The following is a 16,131-nucleotide window of genomic DNA, read 5'->3' on the forward strand; positions in this document are numbered from 1 at the left end:
GAGCTGGTTCTTTGAGAAAAATCAATAAGATAGACAAACCTTTAGCCAAACTAACTAGAAGGCAAAGGGAGAATATCCGAATCAACACATTCAGAAATGGAAAGAGAGATATAACAATGGATACTGAGAAAATCCAAAGAACCATTAGGTCTAACTTCAAAAGCCTATATGCCACAAAATTTGAGAATCTAAATGATATAGATAATTTTCTTGATAAATTCCACTTACCAAAGTTGAATCAAGATCAGACAAACAAATTAAACAGCTCTATATCCCCTAAGGAAATAGAAGCAGTCATCAAAAGTCTCCCAACCAAAAAAAAAAAAAAAAAAAAAAGCCAGGGCCAAATGGATTCAGCACAGAATTCTATAAGACCTTCAAAGAAGAATTAATACCAATACTCCTCAAAGTATTCCACAAAATAGAAACAGAAGGAATACTACCAAACTCATTCTATAATGCCACAGTCACCTTAATACCTAAGCTACACAAAGACCCAACAAAGAAAGAGAATTTCAGGCCAGTTTCCCTTATGAACATTGATGCAAAAATACTCAATAAAATACTTGCGCACTGAATCCAAGAACACATCGAAAGTCTCAACCAACATAACCAAGTAGGGTTCATCCCAGGCGTGCAGAGGTGGTTTCAATATATGGAGATCCATCGATTTAACCAACCATATAAACAAACTGAAGGAAAAAACCACATGATGCTGAAAAGGCAGACAAAATCCAACAGCTTTTCATGTTAAAAGTCTTAGAGAGATTGGGGATGTAAGGCACATACTTAAACATAGTAAAGGTAATATACAGCAAGCCTATAGCCAACATCAAACTAAATGGAGAGAAACTTAAACCAATCTCACTGAAATCAGAGACATGACAAGACTGCCCATTCTTTTTATATCTCAAGATAGTACTTGAAGTCCTAGCTAGAGCAATAAGACAATTAAAGGAGATCAAGGGGATGTAAATAGAAAAGAAGCTAAAGTTTTGTTATTTGCAGATGATATGATAGTATACATCAATGACCCCCCAAAATTCTACCAAGAAATTCCTTCAGCAAAGTGGCTGGATACAAAATCAACTCAAAGAAATCAGTAGCCCTCCTGTATGCTAACGACAGGTGGGCTGAAAAAGAAATCTGGGAAACTGCACCCACAAATAATATAAAGTATCTTGGTGTAACTCTCACTAAGCAAGTGAAGGACTTATATAAAAAAAAAACTTCAAATCTCTGAAGAAGGAAATTGAAGAAGACATCAGGAAATGGAAAAATTTCCCATGTTCATGGATTGGGAGAATTAACATAGTAAAAATGGCTATTTTACCAAAAGTAATTTACAGATTCAGTGCAATCACTATCAAACTAACTACAGAAATTTTTACAGACCTTGGAAGATCAATTCTCAACTTCATATGGAAAAACAAAAAACCCAGAAGAGCTAAAACAATCTTGTATAATAAAAGATATTCTGGAGGAATCTCCATCCCAGATTTCAAGTTGTACTATGGAGCAACAGTAATAAAAATGGCATGGTACTGGCATAGAAATAGGCCAATTGATCAGTGGAATGAAATTGAAAAGCCAGAAATAAGTCCACATTTAACTTTTGACAAAGAAGCCAAAACCATACAATGGACAAAAGACTGGACCTTAAAAAATGGTGCTGGTCTAACTGGATGTCTATTTGTATAAAATGCGATCCATGTTTATCACCCTGTACAAAATAAAATCCAAGTGGATTAAAGACCTCAACATAAAACCAGACATACTAAATCTGTTAGAAGAAAAAGTGGGAAAGAGCCTAGAACTCATTGGCACAGCAGAACTTTCTGAACAGAACACTAATAGCTCAGGCTCTAAGATCAACAATTAATAAATGGGACCTTATGAGACTGAAAGCTTCTGTAAAGCAAATGACACTGTCAATAGAACAAAGTGACAGCCTAAAGATTGGGAAAAGATCTTCAACAACCCTCCATCTGACAAAGGGCTAATATCTAAAATATATAAGGAACCCAAGAAATTAAGCACCACCAAACCAAATATCCCAATTAAAAAATAGGATACAGAACTAAACAGAGAATTATCAATAGAGTAAAATCGAATGGCTGAGAAACACTTAAATGCTCAACATCCCTAGTCATCAGGGAAATGCAAATCAAAACGACTCTGAGATTTAATCTTACACCTATCCAAATGGCTAAAATAAAAAACTCGAGTGACAGTACATGCTGGTGAGGATGTGGAGAAAGAGGAACACTCTTCCACTGCTGGTGGGAGTGCTAACTTCTACAACCACTTTGGAAATCAATCTGGTGCTGTCTCAGAAAACTGGGAATAGTGCTACCTCAAGACCCAGCTATTTATTCCACTCCTGGGCATATACCCAAAACATGCTCCACCATACAACAAGGACATTTGCTCAATTATGTTCGTAGCACCTTTATTTATAATAGCCAGAATCTGGAAACAATCTAGATGTCCTTCAACTGAAGAACAGATAAAGAAACACCTGAAACATTTCCTATTCAGCTATCAAAACCAAGGAAATCTTGAAAATCTCAGGCAAATGGATGGAACTAGAAACAATCATCCTGAGTGAGTTAACCCAGGCCCAGAAAGACATGCATGGTATATACTCACTTATAAGTGGATATTAGCCCAACATAGCTGTTCTCTGAGAGACTCCACCCAGTAGGGGATAGGGACAGTTACTGAGACTCGAAGCTGGACTCTGGGCAAAGTGCTGAGAGTTGTAGGGAAAAGTTCAGGGATGGGAGGTCCAGGAGAGAGGAAGAGCTCCACAGAGAGAACATAAAGGCCTGCAGGTCTAGGCACAGGGAGGCCTGTGCAAACTGATGCACCGGCCAAGGACAATGCATGAAGAGAACCAACACCCCCTGCTCAGATGGCAGATGGACTGCCAATTCTCCATATGGGGGACAGGGGACTGCTGCTGAACCTCTGACATGCACTCGGGTGCTCAGGATTCAGTCACTGCCCCTTGGAAAGATAGCCTAGTGGGTACACAAGGGAGGGGAGGCTCAGGCTATCCTGATGAGATTGAATAAGCTGTGGCCAGAGGTCTAGGGGAGGGGACTAAACAGAAGAGGGAAGGAGAGTGGGAATGGGGAGATAAGAGGGAGGAGATAACACTGTGTATGTAATGGGAACAAATTATAATAAATAAAATATACATGAAAAACATCTGGGTGGAGGAAGGGTGTGCTCCAGAGACTGATGTACCAACCAAGGACCATGCATGGTGAGGACCTAGACACTCTGCCCAGATGTTTTAGATAGGCAGTGCAGTCTCCTTGTGTGTCTCACAATATGAAGTGCAGGGACTACTTCGGACATGGACTCTGATCCTCCTAAAGTTGATCACTTCCCTCTTGCTGGGTGGCCTTGCCAGACCACAAAGGAAGGGGATTCAGGTAGTATAGATGAGACTTGATAGGCTGAGGTCAGATATTAGGGGAGGAGGGTTCCCCTTTCTGAGGACTAGGGGAGGGAGGGAGAGGGAATAAGGGAGAGAGTGAAGGCAATATGGGAGGGAACTACAAACGGGATGTAAAAAATTCAAACTGCAGAACAAGCAGGGAACTTGTGTTGCTAATCCTACTTCATAGCATTGGAATAGCTCTGAGACTTGCTGAGACATGTATGTCTGTGCATAGACAACGTTTCCTGTTAGTTACAGAATCCCTGTAACTTATGATTAGATGCCATTCTTTGTATGGCATGAATGAAGATTTACAGATGTCTTTCTTCTGCTCATACAAAGAGCAGAGAATTAGCCTTAATTGTTCTTTGTATCCTGAACACCTCATATATTTGTAATTTTAGAACTGTATAATGCTTGTGAGAAATTATATATTTTCAGAACAAAAGATCCAGACACTGACGCTGGATGAGACCTGACAGAATTCACTCCTCTCAACATGCTGGACACTGACATCCTGTATCCATCACGTTCCAGCACCAAGTGCCTCAGTGGCTGTTTCTCATCAGAACAGGACATCTCCCAGGACAGCTTCAAAGAAAGCTTCCAATCTCAATTGGTCCAGCATTTCAGATTGTCTCACACAGGACTTCTATTAAACCTGGAATTTCTAGACATTTAGAAACAGGACCACAAATGCTATTTCTAGCTTGTTTAACCATTTCCCCAATTATATTTGGGCCCCTACAAAGGTATTATTCATGCCTCATCAGCTGGAGGAAACCTTAAGAGAACAACACCCCATTTCCCCTAAGGGTGTTGGATAGGTTTTTGTTTGCTCTCTTGGGCTACAGGTGCTAATTTTCAGTGGGAGTTGGTCTTAAGTTATTATTGGTCTTATTCAGAGAGAAAATGAGGTTGGTCCCAGGGATGTCTCTCTTTTCTTTTATCTTTCTTTTATTGGTATGGAGATAGGAATTGAAATGAAAGAAGGGGGAATATAGAAATACAGGGTTGAAAGGACAAAAAGTAGATTATTGAGTCTACTCCTCAACTGAAAGTCTTAATTGCTACTCACAAGGTTATTTTTAATTCATAGGCATAGTATTTTGTATATTGATGCAAAATGACTTTAATTTTGATACACTGATATAGAATTGAAATTTAAGATTATTCTCCACACACATTATATCTATATTTCTACTCTAATATGAGGTATTGTACCCATACAACTCAAGTAGAATACAAGGTTTACCTCCAGTACTTTGAAAGCGCTATTGCAGGCTGTTTACTATAAGTAAGTTATACAAGTTAATTGTTAGTTGATCAAATCACAGTTATGTTAATTACTAGTCTATTTTTATCACAAGAATATACATCCTAGGTGTAACAGATAGATATGGTTCTGTAGATAGATAAGGTAAAATAGTTAGAAGAGGTCTTCAAAAACCTCAGAGACCTATAGAATATGGCATTTAAAGATTTTTTTTATTATTTTAAAGATTCATTGACAATAGGACAGTTTAAGTCCTGGCAACACCTACCCTACCTCAAAGAAATGATGGGCATCAAAGAACTTTCTATTGAGATGTCTTCAAATGTGATAAGCCAGCCACTGGGCAAAATGTCCTTGTTTTTGCTACCGACAGAAGTCTGCTTAAAAATGGGCAAGTTGGATGCAGACAGAGTTGATGGCCAAACTCTGCCAAGACAGTTTAAACAAGTCTTCAATAGTTCCTGCCTCACAAACATGTCTGTCAGGTATACTGGGCCGGAAGGCTGAAGATGATGCTCCAACCTCATAGAGAGTTTTGGGTGACTGTTCAGGCATCAAACTGTCTCTGTCACTTTTTTTTCACTTTGGAAGTTGTTGACCTGCACTTCCTGTTTATTCAGATGATTATTTTTATTCCTTCTCAAGTCTCTGATGGAGTTGAAGACCAGATAGTTTAGTTTTATAATTAAACTTACTTGTTTAGGGGTTAAGATGTGTTTAGGTTTGGATATATGTTTTAAGTTAATAGAGATGAGATATGATAGATATTGATCTACATCCAGAATTTTAGACTCACCAAGATAGGAAAGATGTTTTCTTCAAGGTTGGCAAATACAAATAGCCAAAGCACTATGAATGTAACATTAATATAATTCCTGATTGTGTTATGGTTCTTCTTGCTGTATGTAGTTTATTTTATACATGTGTAATAATATAATTTTACATGCAAAAAATAAAGTTAAATTAAAAAAATTTCACTGAAGGGCTGCAGAGATGGTTCAGATGTTAAGAGCACTGTCTGCTCTTCTAGGGGTCCAGGGTTCAATTCCCAGCACCCTCACGGAAGCTCACACCTATTTGTAGCTTCAGTTGCAAGGGATCTACCACTGTTACAAAGATACACAAGTAAACAAGACACAGGCACACATAGATATAAACAAAAAAATCATTAAAAATAAAAAACTTCAGTGATATATAAATTTTCATAATAGTCAAAATAATAAATAAAAGATTGTATTCCATGTGTCAATAAATTATAAAAACTGGTATTCACAGTACAGTTGTAAATTAGGACAAACATTTGAATAATTCTTCGGAAAAATTTAAAGTGAGTACATATATATTCAATATTTCTACTAATAGGTACATGCTAAATTTAAAAACTACATAAGAATGTATATATTAACAATATTCAAAGTAGCTTTACATTAGAAATAAGATGAGTCTCAGTAATATCAGAAAAATTTGGGATAGCTATAAAGTGAATTAATATTATTTTTTCATTACTGAAAGAAACTCCCTGATATAGGCTATTGTGGTGATTAGTTTTGTTAACCTGATACAACTTAGAATCATTTGGGAAGAGACTCTCCATGAGAGATGTGTCCGTGGGGTTGGCCTGTGGGCCCGTCTGTAGGGAATTGTTTTAAATTGGGTAAGTTGATGTGGGATGATCTAATCCACTATGGCTGGTACCATCCTGAGACAGGGTTTTAAAAAATAATATTATTTATTATTATTACATTATATTATGTATACAGTATTCTGCCCGCATGTGTGCCTGCCCACCAGATCTCATTACAGATGGCCATGAGCCACCATGTGGTTGCTGGGAATTGAACTCCGGACCTTTGGAAGACCAAACAGTGCTCTTAACCTCTGAGCTATTTCTCCAGCCCCAAGACAGGGTTTTTGGACCATATAAGATTGGAGAAATCAAGCCGAACACAAGTAAGCAAGCAAGTGAGCGAGCGTATGTGCATTCATTTCTCTCCGCATTTGATTGTGACTGTGATATGACTGGCTGTTTGAAGCACCTGCCTTGACCTCCCTACCACGATGGACTGTAAGCTGGAACTGTATGCTGAAATAAATCCCCTCTCTCCTAAGATGATTTTGGACAGGGTATATTATCACAGCAATAGAACTGAAAATAGAACAGCTACTTGTGAAGAAAAGATAATTTCTTTTAGCTCAGTTACAGAGGTTCAGTGTCTGAACCACATAGTACAGGCTTGGTATAAGGACTGCTGTGAGGAGAAGCGTGGTTGTTCTAAAGAGAACTAAATGTGGTTTATTAGATTTTAGGGTGATGTGAGTCAGGCAGCGTATAGCTGTTTATCTTTGCCTTGGATAAAGAATTTGCCAAGCCCAGTATTCACTCAAGCAATAAGTGTTATATACTAAGCTTCTGACACCCATTTTAACCCACATGTGCTGTAATTATTAACTAACTTGCTGTTTATTTGGATGTCACAGCCTGAGTCATGAAATGTTGGCTCACGGTGCCTAGTTAATGTTGGTGAACCCAGCTGAACTGAAACCTGGAGAAAAGGGCGCAAGGTGCAGGGTACACGGCTTCCTGTCTTACTTCTACCACCAGCAGTCTGTGTGGCTCTCTAAGGCCAAGTTTCCTCAGCTCTGACAAAGAATTTTACCTTAGGCAAAGGCATGTGAGAGAATACAAGGGGATATGGTTGCTATGAAATCTCTGGAAACTAAACTGTCAAAATCCCCTCAAAGGTGACTACTAGAACATTGTATAACTCTCTCTGTATAGCTGCAGAAGTGACACTTGTGCATTTTATGTTTGTTCTTTTCTCTGAATGCATCAGAGCTAAATAAGGGGTTCCATTTAGGGACCAAATCAGGATGATGTACATTCGGAGTAATGAAAGGTTGGGAGTTGGTTTTATTGTGCCCTCTGGATAGCTTCAGTACGAGCCATAGGTCACCACAGTGGCCAACAGATCTCCTTTCAAGCTCAGTTCTTCTACATATGAGGTACAAGGTACAACAGGTGTGCTATGCTCCCAGACTTCCTTTACCCATTAAAAAATAGGAATAAGACTCCCTGTTCTAAGTATTTTTTTTAAAGGGCATAAAATGGTAATGTGTATATACATACACACATACATTTAATTCATTACTTGATATATGTCGGCTCAGTTAAAATGTGCACATTTCCCAAGTAGTGGCCTACACAGGAGGCAAAGTAAGTAGGATCTTGAGTTTGTAAACAATGTGAGATACACAAGGGAAACAAAAACGGGACATGTCTGAGTAATGGCAGCCATGTTCTCTTTATGCACCTCTCATGTTGGTACAGAATTCTGAAATCTTGCATAAGACTTTCAGTCTCAAGGAGGGCAGCCTAGCGTTTGAGAAGCACCATGGGCTAAGTAGTATTTTATAGATTAGGGACAAAATACACGGCTTGTCTTCAAAAAATCCTAAATTCCCAGCTGGTCACCAGTCTAGAAGCTGGAATGATTTTTTTTTTTTTTTTTTGCAGAAATAACTTACTTCAAGTTCCAGGAAAGTGGCTCAGTTGGTAAAGTGTCCACTGTGCAAGCACGAGGACCTGAGTTCAGCTCCCCCAACACTCATATAAAAGCGGGGCTCTGTAGTACATGTCTGTAACCTCAGTGCTGGGTGGGGTGGGGTAGAGACAAAAGGATCCCTGAAGCTCACTGGCCACCCTGATGATCTCCAAGTTCAGTGAGGGATCTTGTCTCAGAAAAGTCGAGGAAGACACCGGAAGTCAATCTCTAGCCTCCCTGTTCACATGCACACCCAGGTGCACCCATGAATACACATATGTATTTCATTGCAGCTCAGTTCAGGCTTTAAGATGCAACTGGAACTACTAGGGCTTTGAAACATGCCCTCCACAAATAAAAAAACACAGCAATAATAAAGAAAATCCCACACCAATACCTGGGTCAAGTCCAACGTCGGACTAGTTACAACAGCTCTCCAGTGTTGGGTCGTACAAGGAGAGCAGTTGTAGAGAGCAGCACCCTTTCACGTTTCCCAGCAGGCCTGAGTCCAATCAGAAGATAGATTAAGTACTCTTTGCTGATTGGTCACTTATGCCTTGGAATCAGCAGCTAGCGTTATAAAAGCTCTGGGCTGCCAGCCCACAGGCGTCTCCCTAAGAGAAGGCTGCCATGGATCCATTCCTGGTCCTGGTGCTCAGTCTGTCCTGTCTGCTTCTCCTCTCACTCTGGAGACCGAGCTCCGGGAGAGGGAAGCTCCCTCCGGGCCCCACTCCTCTCCCACTTATTGGAAACATCCTTCAGATAGATATGAAGGACATCAGCAAATCCTTAACCAATGTAAGTATCCTTCTTGCTCTGTAGTATCTGGGAAGCAATAATTAATCTTCGCTGATAAACAAATACCTCTCTGGAGGCAAATGATTAAACTGTTATTATAAGGCAAAATTGCCCTGTGGATTATGATATCTGATTTGTCAGAAATGATTAAATGAGATAATGTACTTGTCAAGGACGGAAAATTTTACCTTGTAAGATAAAATCCATACAAGCATACCTTTTCACTGTTTCATGGTCCTTAGCTGTGACTTCTTGCACAAGATAAGAGGTAATGGGATTATTTTGAAATTTTACTAGTAAGGTCCAGTGTTTCTGGACTTTGTGCAAAGCTGCTGCCTGCCTGTCCTGTGAATGAGCAGCATGGAAAACATTGTCCTGTGGAAGGCTGCACGTGCTGTCTCTGCTTGCTGTCGCCCCTTAGTCAGTAATATCAGGATTACAAATCGCCTGGCATCACACTCATCTAGGGAGAGTTTGAAAATGGTAGGTTTCCAGTGCTTAGCGCGGGATGACTGAGATAGAGCTCAGCAGACTCCTGAGGCAGAGTTAGTTCTTTATAGCTGAGTATTTGTTTCAATGTGGAAACTGAGGACTGGCTAGTGGCTCTCGAGTTTTTCACCTGTGGGAAACTAAAATGAATTTGAGATTCTTTCAGCCTCCGTCTTTTTATCCGTAAATCCACAGACAAACTTGCTTCAAAGTTCTGACAGTTTGCACATTAATTTGCCTGGAAATCTTTGGGGAAACTAGACACAGGCTGCATGAAAAAGCTACAACAGCTTTTTTTTTTCTGTATTGAATCTAACTTAATTTGAAGTTGTGGTTTTCAGACTACATATGAGGACAGCAAGAGGCTAATGTCAGCCTAGAGTCTTCTGCTTACTTATATTTTCTTTCATACTTGCAGCTCTCAAAAGTCTACGGCCCCATGTTCACTCTGTATTTTGGCCTGAAGCCTACTGTAGTGGTTCACGGATATGAAGCAGTAAAGGAAGCCCTGAATGACCTCGGAGAGGAATTTTCTGGAAGGGGTAGCTTCCCAATTGTTGAAAGAACAAATAATGGCTTTGGTAAGTGTTCATGTGTACACATGTGCATGTATGTGTATGCATGTTCATATATGTGTATGCCGGGCAGGAATTGGGGGCATGAAATAGCAAAAGCTCCTTGGGCAGGGAGCCAAGTGGCAGTCTGAGGCCAGCCCCTCCTTCTTGTCTCCCTTCTAATGTCCATTTCCTGTTCTGGCAGGAGTCATTTTCAGCAATGGAACAAAATGGAAGGAGCTTCGGCGCTTCTCACTTATGACCTTGAGGAATTTTGGAATGGGGAAGCGGAGCATTGAAGATCGCATTCAAGAGGAAGCATGCTGTCTTGTGGAAGAGCTAAGGCAAACAAACGGTGGGTTCCTGGCTTTTCCTCTACAAGCCCTTTTCAACACTGCAGTAGTAGCCGGCTCGTTGTGGGCAGTGCTTGTTAGCTCTCATGCTAGTGCCCAGGGACAGAGCTTAGCTTGTGCCCTTATGTTTGCTCGCACTGTGCATGCAGTATAGAAATACTCATGAAATCTTATTCTGCCCAGCTTGTTTTCAAAACCAAACATCATAAAGATAGAAAGTTTTAAGCCTCATAAAAATTCATACGGGGTCATATTTTCCAATAGTGTAATTGTGACTTTATTATTTAGAGTATTTCTCAGGAGAATAATTTTCAAATATACATGATATGAATGGGTCCATCATATTTTTATGTAATGAGAGAAAGTGACATGTTTTGTCACTGAGGTGGTCTCTATCTGTCTGGTCAGCTCTAGTGACACAGTGACACAGATTTACTTCAAGACCCATCCTTGCATCTCTGCTGATAATGATACTTAGCATGTTTTTATTTTCTTTTGCTTAGGCAGTTTTGAGTGCTTTTTTCATCAGCTGCATTCACCCTTTAAACAAAGGGCTGTTTAAAACACATCAGCTGGTTATTTGATGTCAATAGCTACTTTCTATGCTATTCTATATCCCTTGAGCAAATAATGTACTATGTTTAATTCTGCTAATATATAACATATATGAAATTACTTATTTAACTGTATTTCAATTACCATTAACTTTATTCTACCTTCCCCTAATTGTAAGTTAGCTTTCATTCTGTCCTTTGTTATTTGCTTATTAGCCACGTTTTAATTTTCTATAGTTTACAATTTTTGATTGATAGATGCCTTCTAGATCTAGGAAGGGGCCTCTACTCCCAGGCATGGCTATTTCCTAGGCATAGAAAATGTGCCTTTGATATTTTAACCATCCCATTCACCCAAATGTTTTCTTTGCCAATTTCACAAACGGAAATCCTGTTTTTTGTTTTTGTTTTTTTTTTTGTTTGTTTGGTTTTTTTTTTTTTTTTTTGCCCCAGGTCACCCCTACATCAAGGTATGGGATCCCTAAGAGCATCCTTATAGTTCAGATGCCACTGAGGCTGCTGCCAATAAAGCTTACTCAATGTTCTCAGCCTGTTCATGCCTTCCTCCTGTGCAAGACCTAATGTCTTTGCTCCTGACTGCTGGCCAACCCTGATGCTGCCTTAAGTGACATGGAGTGAAGTGGCTTGCCATGTCTTGGGATCTGCAACCACTAGTCTTCCCTACGATTTTTATCTGATTTGTTACCCTCAACAGATCTGGATAAAAAGGAAGTTCTGGGTGCATCTTAAATGACTGTTTTTTTGGGGGGCTTGGAACTTTTATTACAATTATTTAAGCTGATGCTAGCTCTACTCATGAAACTGTTTTTTTTCCCCAGCCTGGATTCCAAGTTACCCCAGGTTTTAATTCTCTTCCTGAAATGTAAGGATACATTACAAATCCTATCAAAAATTTTTTGTTCGTTTGTTTGTGTTTTTCAAGACAGGGTTTCTCTGTGTAGCCTTGGTCATCCTGGACTCACTTTGTAGACCAGGCTGGCCTTGAACTCACAGAGGGCTATTTGCCTCTGCCTTGCAGAGTGCTGGGATTACAGGCATGTGCCACCATGCCTGGCACTGATTAAATTTTTTTGAGATTCATTTATTTTCAGTTTTACTTTATGTGTATAGGCATCTTGCCTGCATGCATGCCTGTGTACTGTAAGTGTCTGGGATTTGTCTACTGGGCCAAGGTCACTGGATATGGCCATGAGGATTAAATCAGGCAGGTCGGAGAGTCCACAGCACTGCTGAGGCTGTGACAATTTTATTAAGAGCAATCAATCTTTTTTTTTTTTTTAACCTCTATCAGAAACAGAATGTTATTTCCAGGCAATTTCCAGGATCAATACATTTGCAGTTGCCAAAATTAGTGACTAAGATGCATCACTGCCTGAGGGAGTGCATCAGTCTCTCAGGAACTGGAAGGCACATTGTGCAGCAGGAGCCATGGACTCTAACCTGATAAATGTATAATGTATGCCTCTCAAGGCAGCTAGGCCAAGCCAACTCTATGGTTCCCTGCAGTGTACCATGTGTGTGCCATGCCTCTGGAGGCCTAAGAGGACATTGGATTCCCCCACAACTAGGGTTGTATATGGTTGTGACCCATAAGCCTCCTGGGTTCTCTAGAAGAGTAGTTAGTGCTCTTAATGGCTGAGCTGTCTCTCTAGCACCAGAAATTAGACTGTTCAGTCTGAACACACACACACACACACACACACACACACACACACACACACACACACACACACAAATCTTTGTGTGTTTTAAAGACAGTGTCTCACTATGTAAACTTGTTGGTCCTAGAACTTATTATGTAGACTAGGCTGGCTTCAAACTCACTGAGATCTGCCTGCTCTGCCTCCAGAATGTTAGGATCAAAGGTGTTTGCCACTACATCTGACTTAAAATTTAAATTAATAATTGAAATTTAAATTATTCTTTATCTTCTAAGACAAAATAAGTCTCTCTGTTTTTGTCTCTCTGTCTCTTTCTGTCCTTCTGTCTCTGTCTCTCTGTCTCTGTCTGTCTGTCTGTCTGTCTGTCTGTCTCTCTCTCTCTCTCTCTCTGTCTTTCTTTCTTTCAATAAAAAGCTGAATATCTTGGTGTTTTACCTGAAAAGGAATCCGGTGTCATGTCTGCCAACTATTCAGGTTTCTTTAATTTGAATTCCCTCCCATTTCTTCACATACTTTCATTTATTACATACATTTTGTTTCATTTTATTGCATCTATGATATGAATTTGAGGACTCTGATGCATAAAGCTTATTGGCCATTCAATTAAAACTATTTTGAAACAGCATCTCCCTCTTTAGCCCAGTTTATTCTCAAGCTTGACGCCCTTTCTTTCTGAGGGGGAGGGGCTGGGACTCCAGTGTTCTGCAAAGCACTAGTGGAATCACCACCATTTTATTTAAATATGCCATTGCAAAATTAATATTTCTCATGCTTTTGTTTATTTTGATCAAATTGACTTAAATGATTGTCAAATTTTAAAAAAAGTATATATTTTGTTGTGGCTATATAGGGCAATAACCCAAGATTATAGTAGAGGTTAAACCTTATCTAAATAAATTAAACTGATATACCTGGTTACTAGGGACACTGTTTCCTAAAACAAAAACTAGATATTTTCTTTTTCTTTTTATTATGTGAGAAAAGAATCTATTTCCAATGGAAGAAAAACTAAAATAAAAATTACATATTTTCTTTTTCAATGTTGAAATGAAGAAACTATAAGACTCCATTTATTACTGTAAATGTTGCATTTGTCACATTTGGTTTTACATTTAAAATGACTTTTTAATTTCGCCTTTATTTTAGGCAAAGAAATCTTTAACAATTGGTGCTTGTTTTTTTTTTAATTTTTTTTATTTTTTAATTTTTATTAATTTATTCTTGTTACATCTCAATGTTTATCCCATCCCTTGTATCCTCCCATTCCCCCCCCCCATTTTCCCATTATTCCCCTCCCCTATGACTGTTCCTGAGGGCGATTACGTCCCCCTATATATTCTCATAGGGTATCAAGTCTCTTCTTGGCTACTTGCTGTCCTTCCTCTGAGTGCCACCAGGTCTCCCCCCCTCCAGGGGACATGGTCAAATGTGAGGCACCAGAGTACGTGAGAAAGTCGTATCACACTCTCCACTCAACTGTGGAGAATATTCTGACCATTGGCTAGATCTGGGAAGGGGTTTAAAGTTTACCTCCTGTGTTGTCCTTGGCTGGTGCCTTAGTTTGAGCGGGGCCCCTGGGCCCAAATCTGCCTATCATATTGTTCTACTTGTAGATTTCTAGGACCCTCTGGATCCTTTTATTTTGCTGTTCTCCCATGCGTCTCTCATTTAGAGTCCCAATAGGATGCCTTCCCCTCTGTCCCAGTTTCCTGGTAAGTGAAGGCTTTTGTGGGACATGCCCCTTGGGCTAGTATGCAGATATAAGTGAGTATATACCATTTGATTCTTTCTGCTTCTGGGTTAACTCACTCATTATGATCATTTCTAGCTCAATCCATTTATCCACAAATTTCGGGAATTCCTTGTTTTTAATAGCTGAGTAGTATTCCATAGTGTATATGTACCACAGTTTCTTTATCCACTCTTCTACTGAGGGACACTTAGGCTGTTTCCATGTTCTGGCTATTATGAATAAGGCTGCTATGAACATGGTTGAGCAAATTTTCTTGTTGTGTGCTGGAGCATCTTCTGGGTATATTCCAAGGAGTGGAATAGCTGGGTCTTGAGGAAGCCCTATTCCCATTTTCTGAGATAGCACCAGATAGATTTCCAAAGTGGCTGTTCTGGTTTGCATTCCCACCAGCAATGAAGGAGTGTTCCTCTCTCCCCACATCCTCGCCAGCATGTGGTGTCGCTTGAGTTTTTGATCTTAGCCATTCTGATGGGTGTAAGATGGAATCTCAGAGTTGTTTTGATTTGCATTTCTCTGATGACTAAGGAGGTTGAGCATTTCTTTAAGTGTTTCTCAGCCATTTGATACTCCTCTGTTGAGAATTCTCTGTTTAGTTCCAAGCCCCATTTCTCAATGGGTTATTCGGTTTGGTGGTGTTTAATTTCTTGAGTTCTTTATATATTTTGGATATTAGACCTTTGTCAGATGTAGGGTTGGTGAAGATTTTTTCCCAGTCTGTAGGCTGTCGCTTTGTTCTCTTGACAGTGTCTCCTGCCTTACAGAAGCTTCTCAGCCTCATGAGGTCCCATTTATTAATGGTTGACATTAAGGCCTGGGCCGTTGGTGTTCTGTTCAGGAAGTTGTCTCCTGTGCCAATATGTTCCAGGCTCTTTCCCACTTTTTCTTCTAAGTGGCTTAGTGTCTCTGGTTTTATGTTGAGGTCTCAAATCCACTTGGATTTGAGTTTTGTGCAAGGTGACAAATATGGGTCCAGTTTCATTTTTTTACACATAGACCTCCAGTTAGACCAGCACCATTTGTTGAAGATGCTATCCTTTTTCCATTGAATGGATTTGGCTTCTTTGTCAAAAATCAAGTGACCATATGTGTGTGGATTCATATCTGGGTCTTCGATTTGATTCCACTGATCAACCAGCCTGTTGCTGTGCCAGTACCATGCTGTTTTAATTACTATCGCTTTATAGTACAGTTTGAGATCAGGTATGGAGATTCCTCCAGAGCACCTTTTATTGTACAAGATTGTTTTAGCTATTCTGGGTTTTTTGTTTTTCCATATGAAGTTCAGAATTGAACTTTCAATGTCTTTAAAAAATTGTGTAGGTATTTTGATAGGGATTGCATTGAATCTGTAGATTGCTTTTGGAAGGATGGCCATTTTTACTATGTTAATTCTCCCAATCCATGAGCAAGGAAGATCATGCCATCTTCTCAGGTCATCTTCAATCTCTTTCTTCAGAGTTTTGAAATTTTTTTCATACAAGTCCTTCACTTGCTTAGTTAGGGTACTCCTAGATATTTTATATTGCTTGTGGCTAATGTGAAGGGTGTGGTTTTCCTAATTTCTTCCTCTGCAAGCTTGTCATTTGTGTATAGGAAGGCTACAGACTTTTTTGAGTTAATTTTGTATCCAGCCATTTGCTGAAGGTGTTTATCAGCTTTAGGAGTTCTCTGGTGGA

At 39.6% G+C, this 16,131-nt stretch overlaps 1 protein-coding gene across 1 annotated transcript in view; it reads left to right on the forward strand.

Annotated features, from left to right (window-relative positions):
• Positions 1-8,859: 8,859 nt before the first annotated feature.
• The window catches only part of LOC127189546 (cytochrome P450 2C55), a 28,103-nt gene continuing 20,831 nt past the window's right edge, over positions 8,860-16,131 (forward strand). Inside the window, exons 1-3 of the mRNA XM_051146468.1 lie at positions 8,860-9,070; positions 9,978-10,140; positions 10,319-10,468. Coding sequence (XP_051002425.1) covers positions 8,903-9,070; positions 9,978-10,140; positions 10,319-10,468 — 481 coding nt within the window. The 5' untranslated portion in view covers positions 8,860-8,902. The remainder of the gene's footprint in view (positions 9,071-9,977; positions 10,141-10,318; positions 10,469-16,131) is intronic.

The sequence above is a fragment of the Acomys russatus genome, chromosome 5 (assembly GCF_903995435.1).
Source record: "Acomys russatus chromosome 5, mAcoRus1.1, whole genome shotgun sequence".
In the NCBI taxonomy this organism is placed as follows: domain Eukaryota; kingdom Metazoa; phylum Chordata; class Mammalia; order Rodentia; family Muridae; genus Acomys; species Acomys russatus.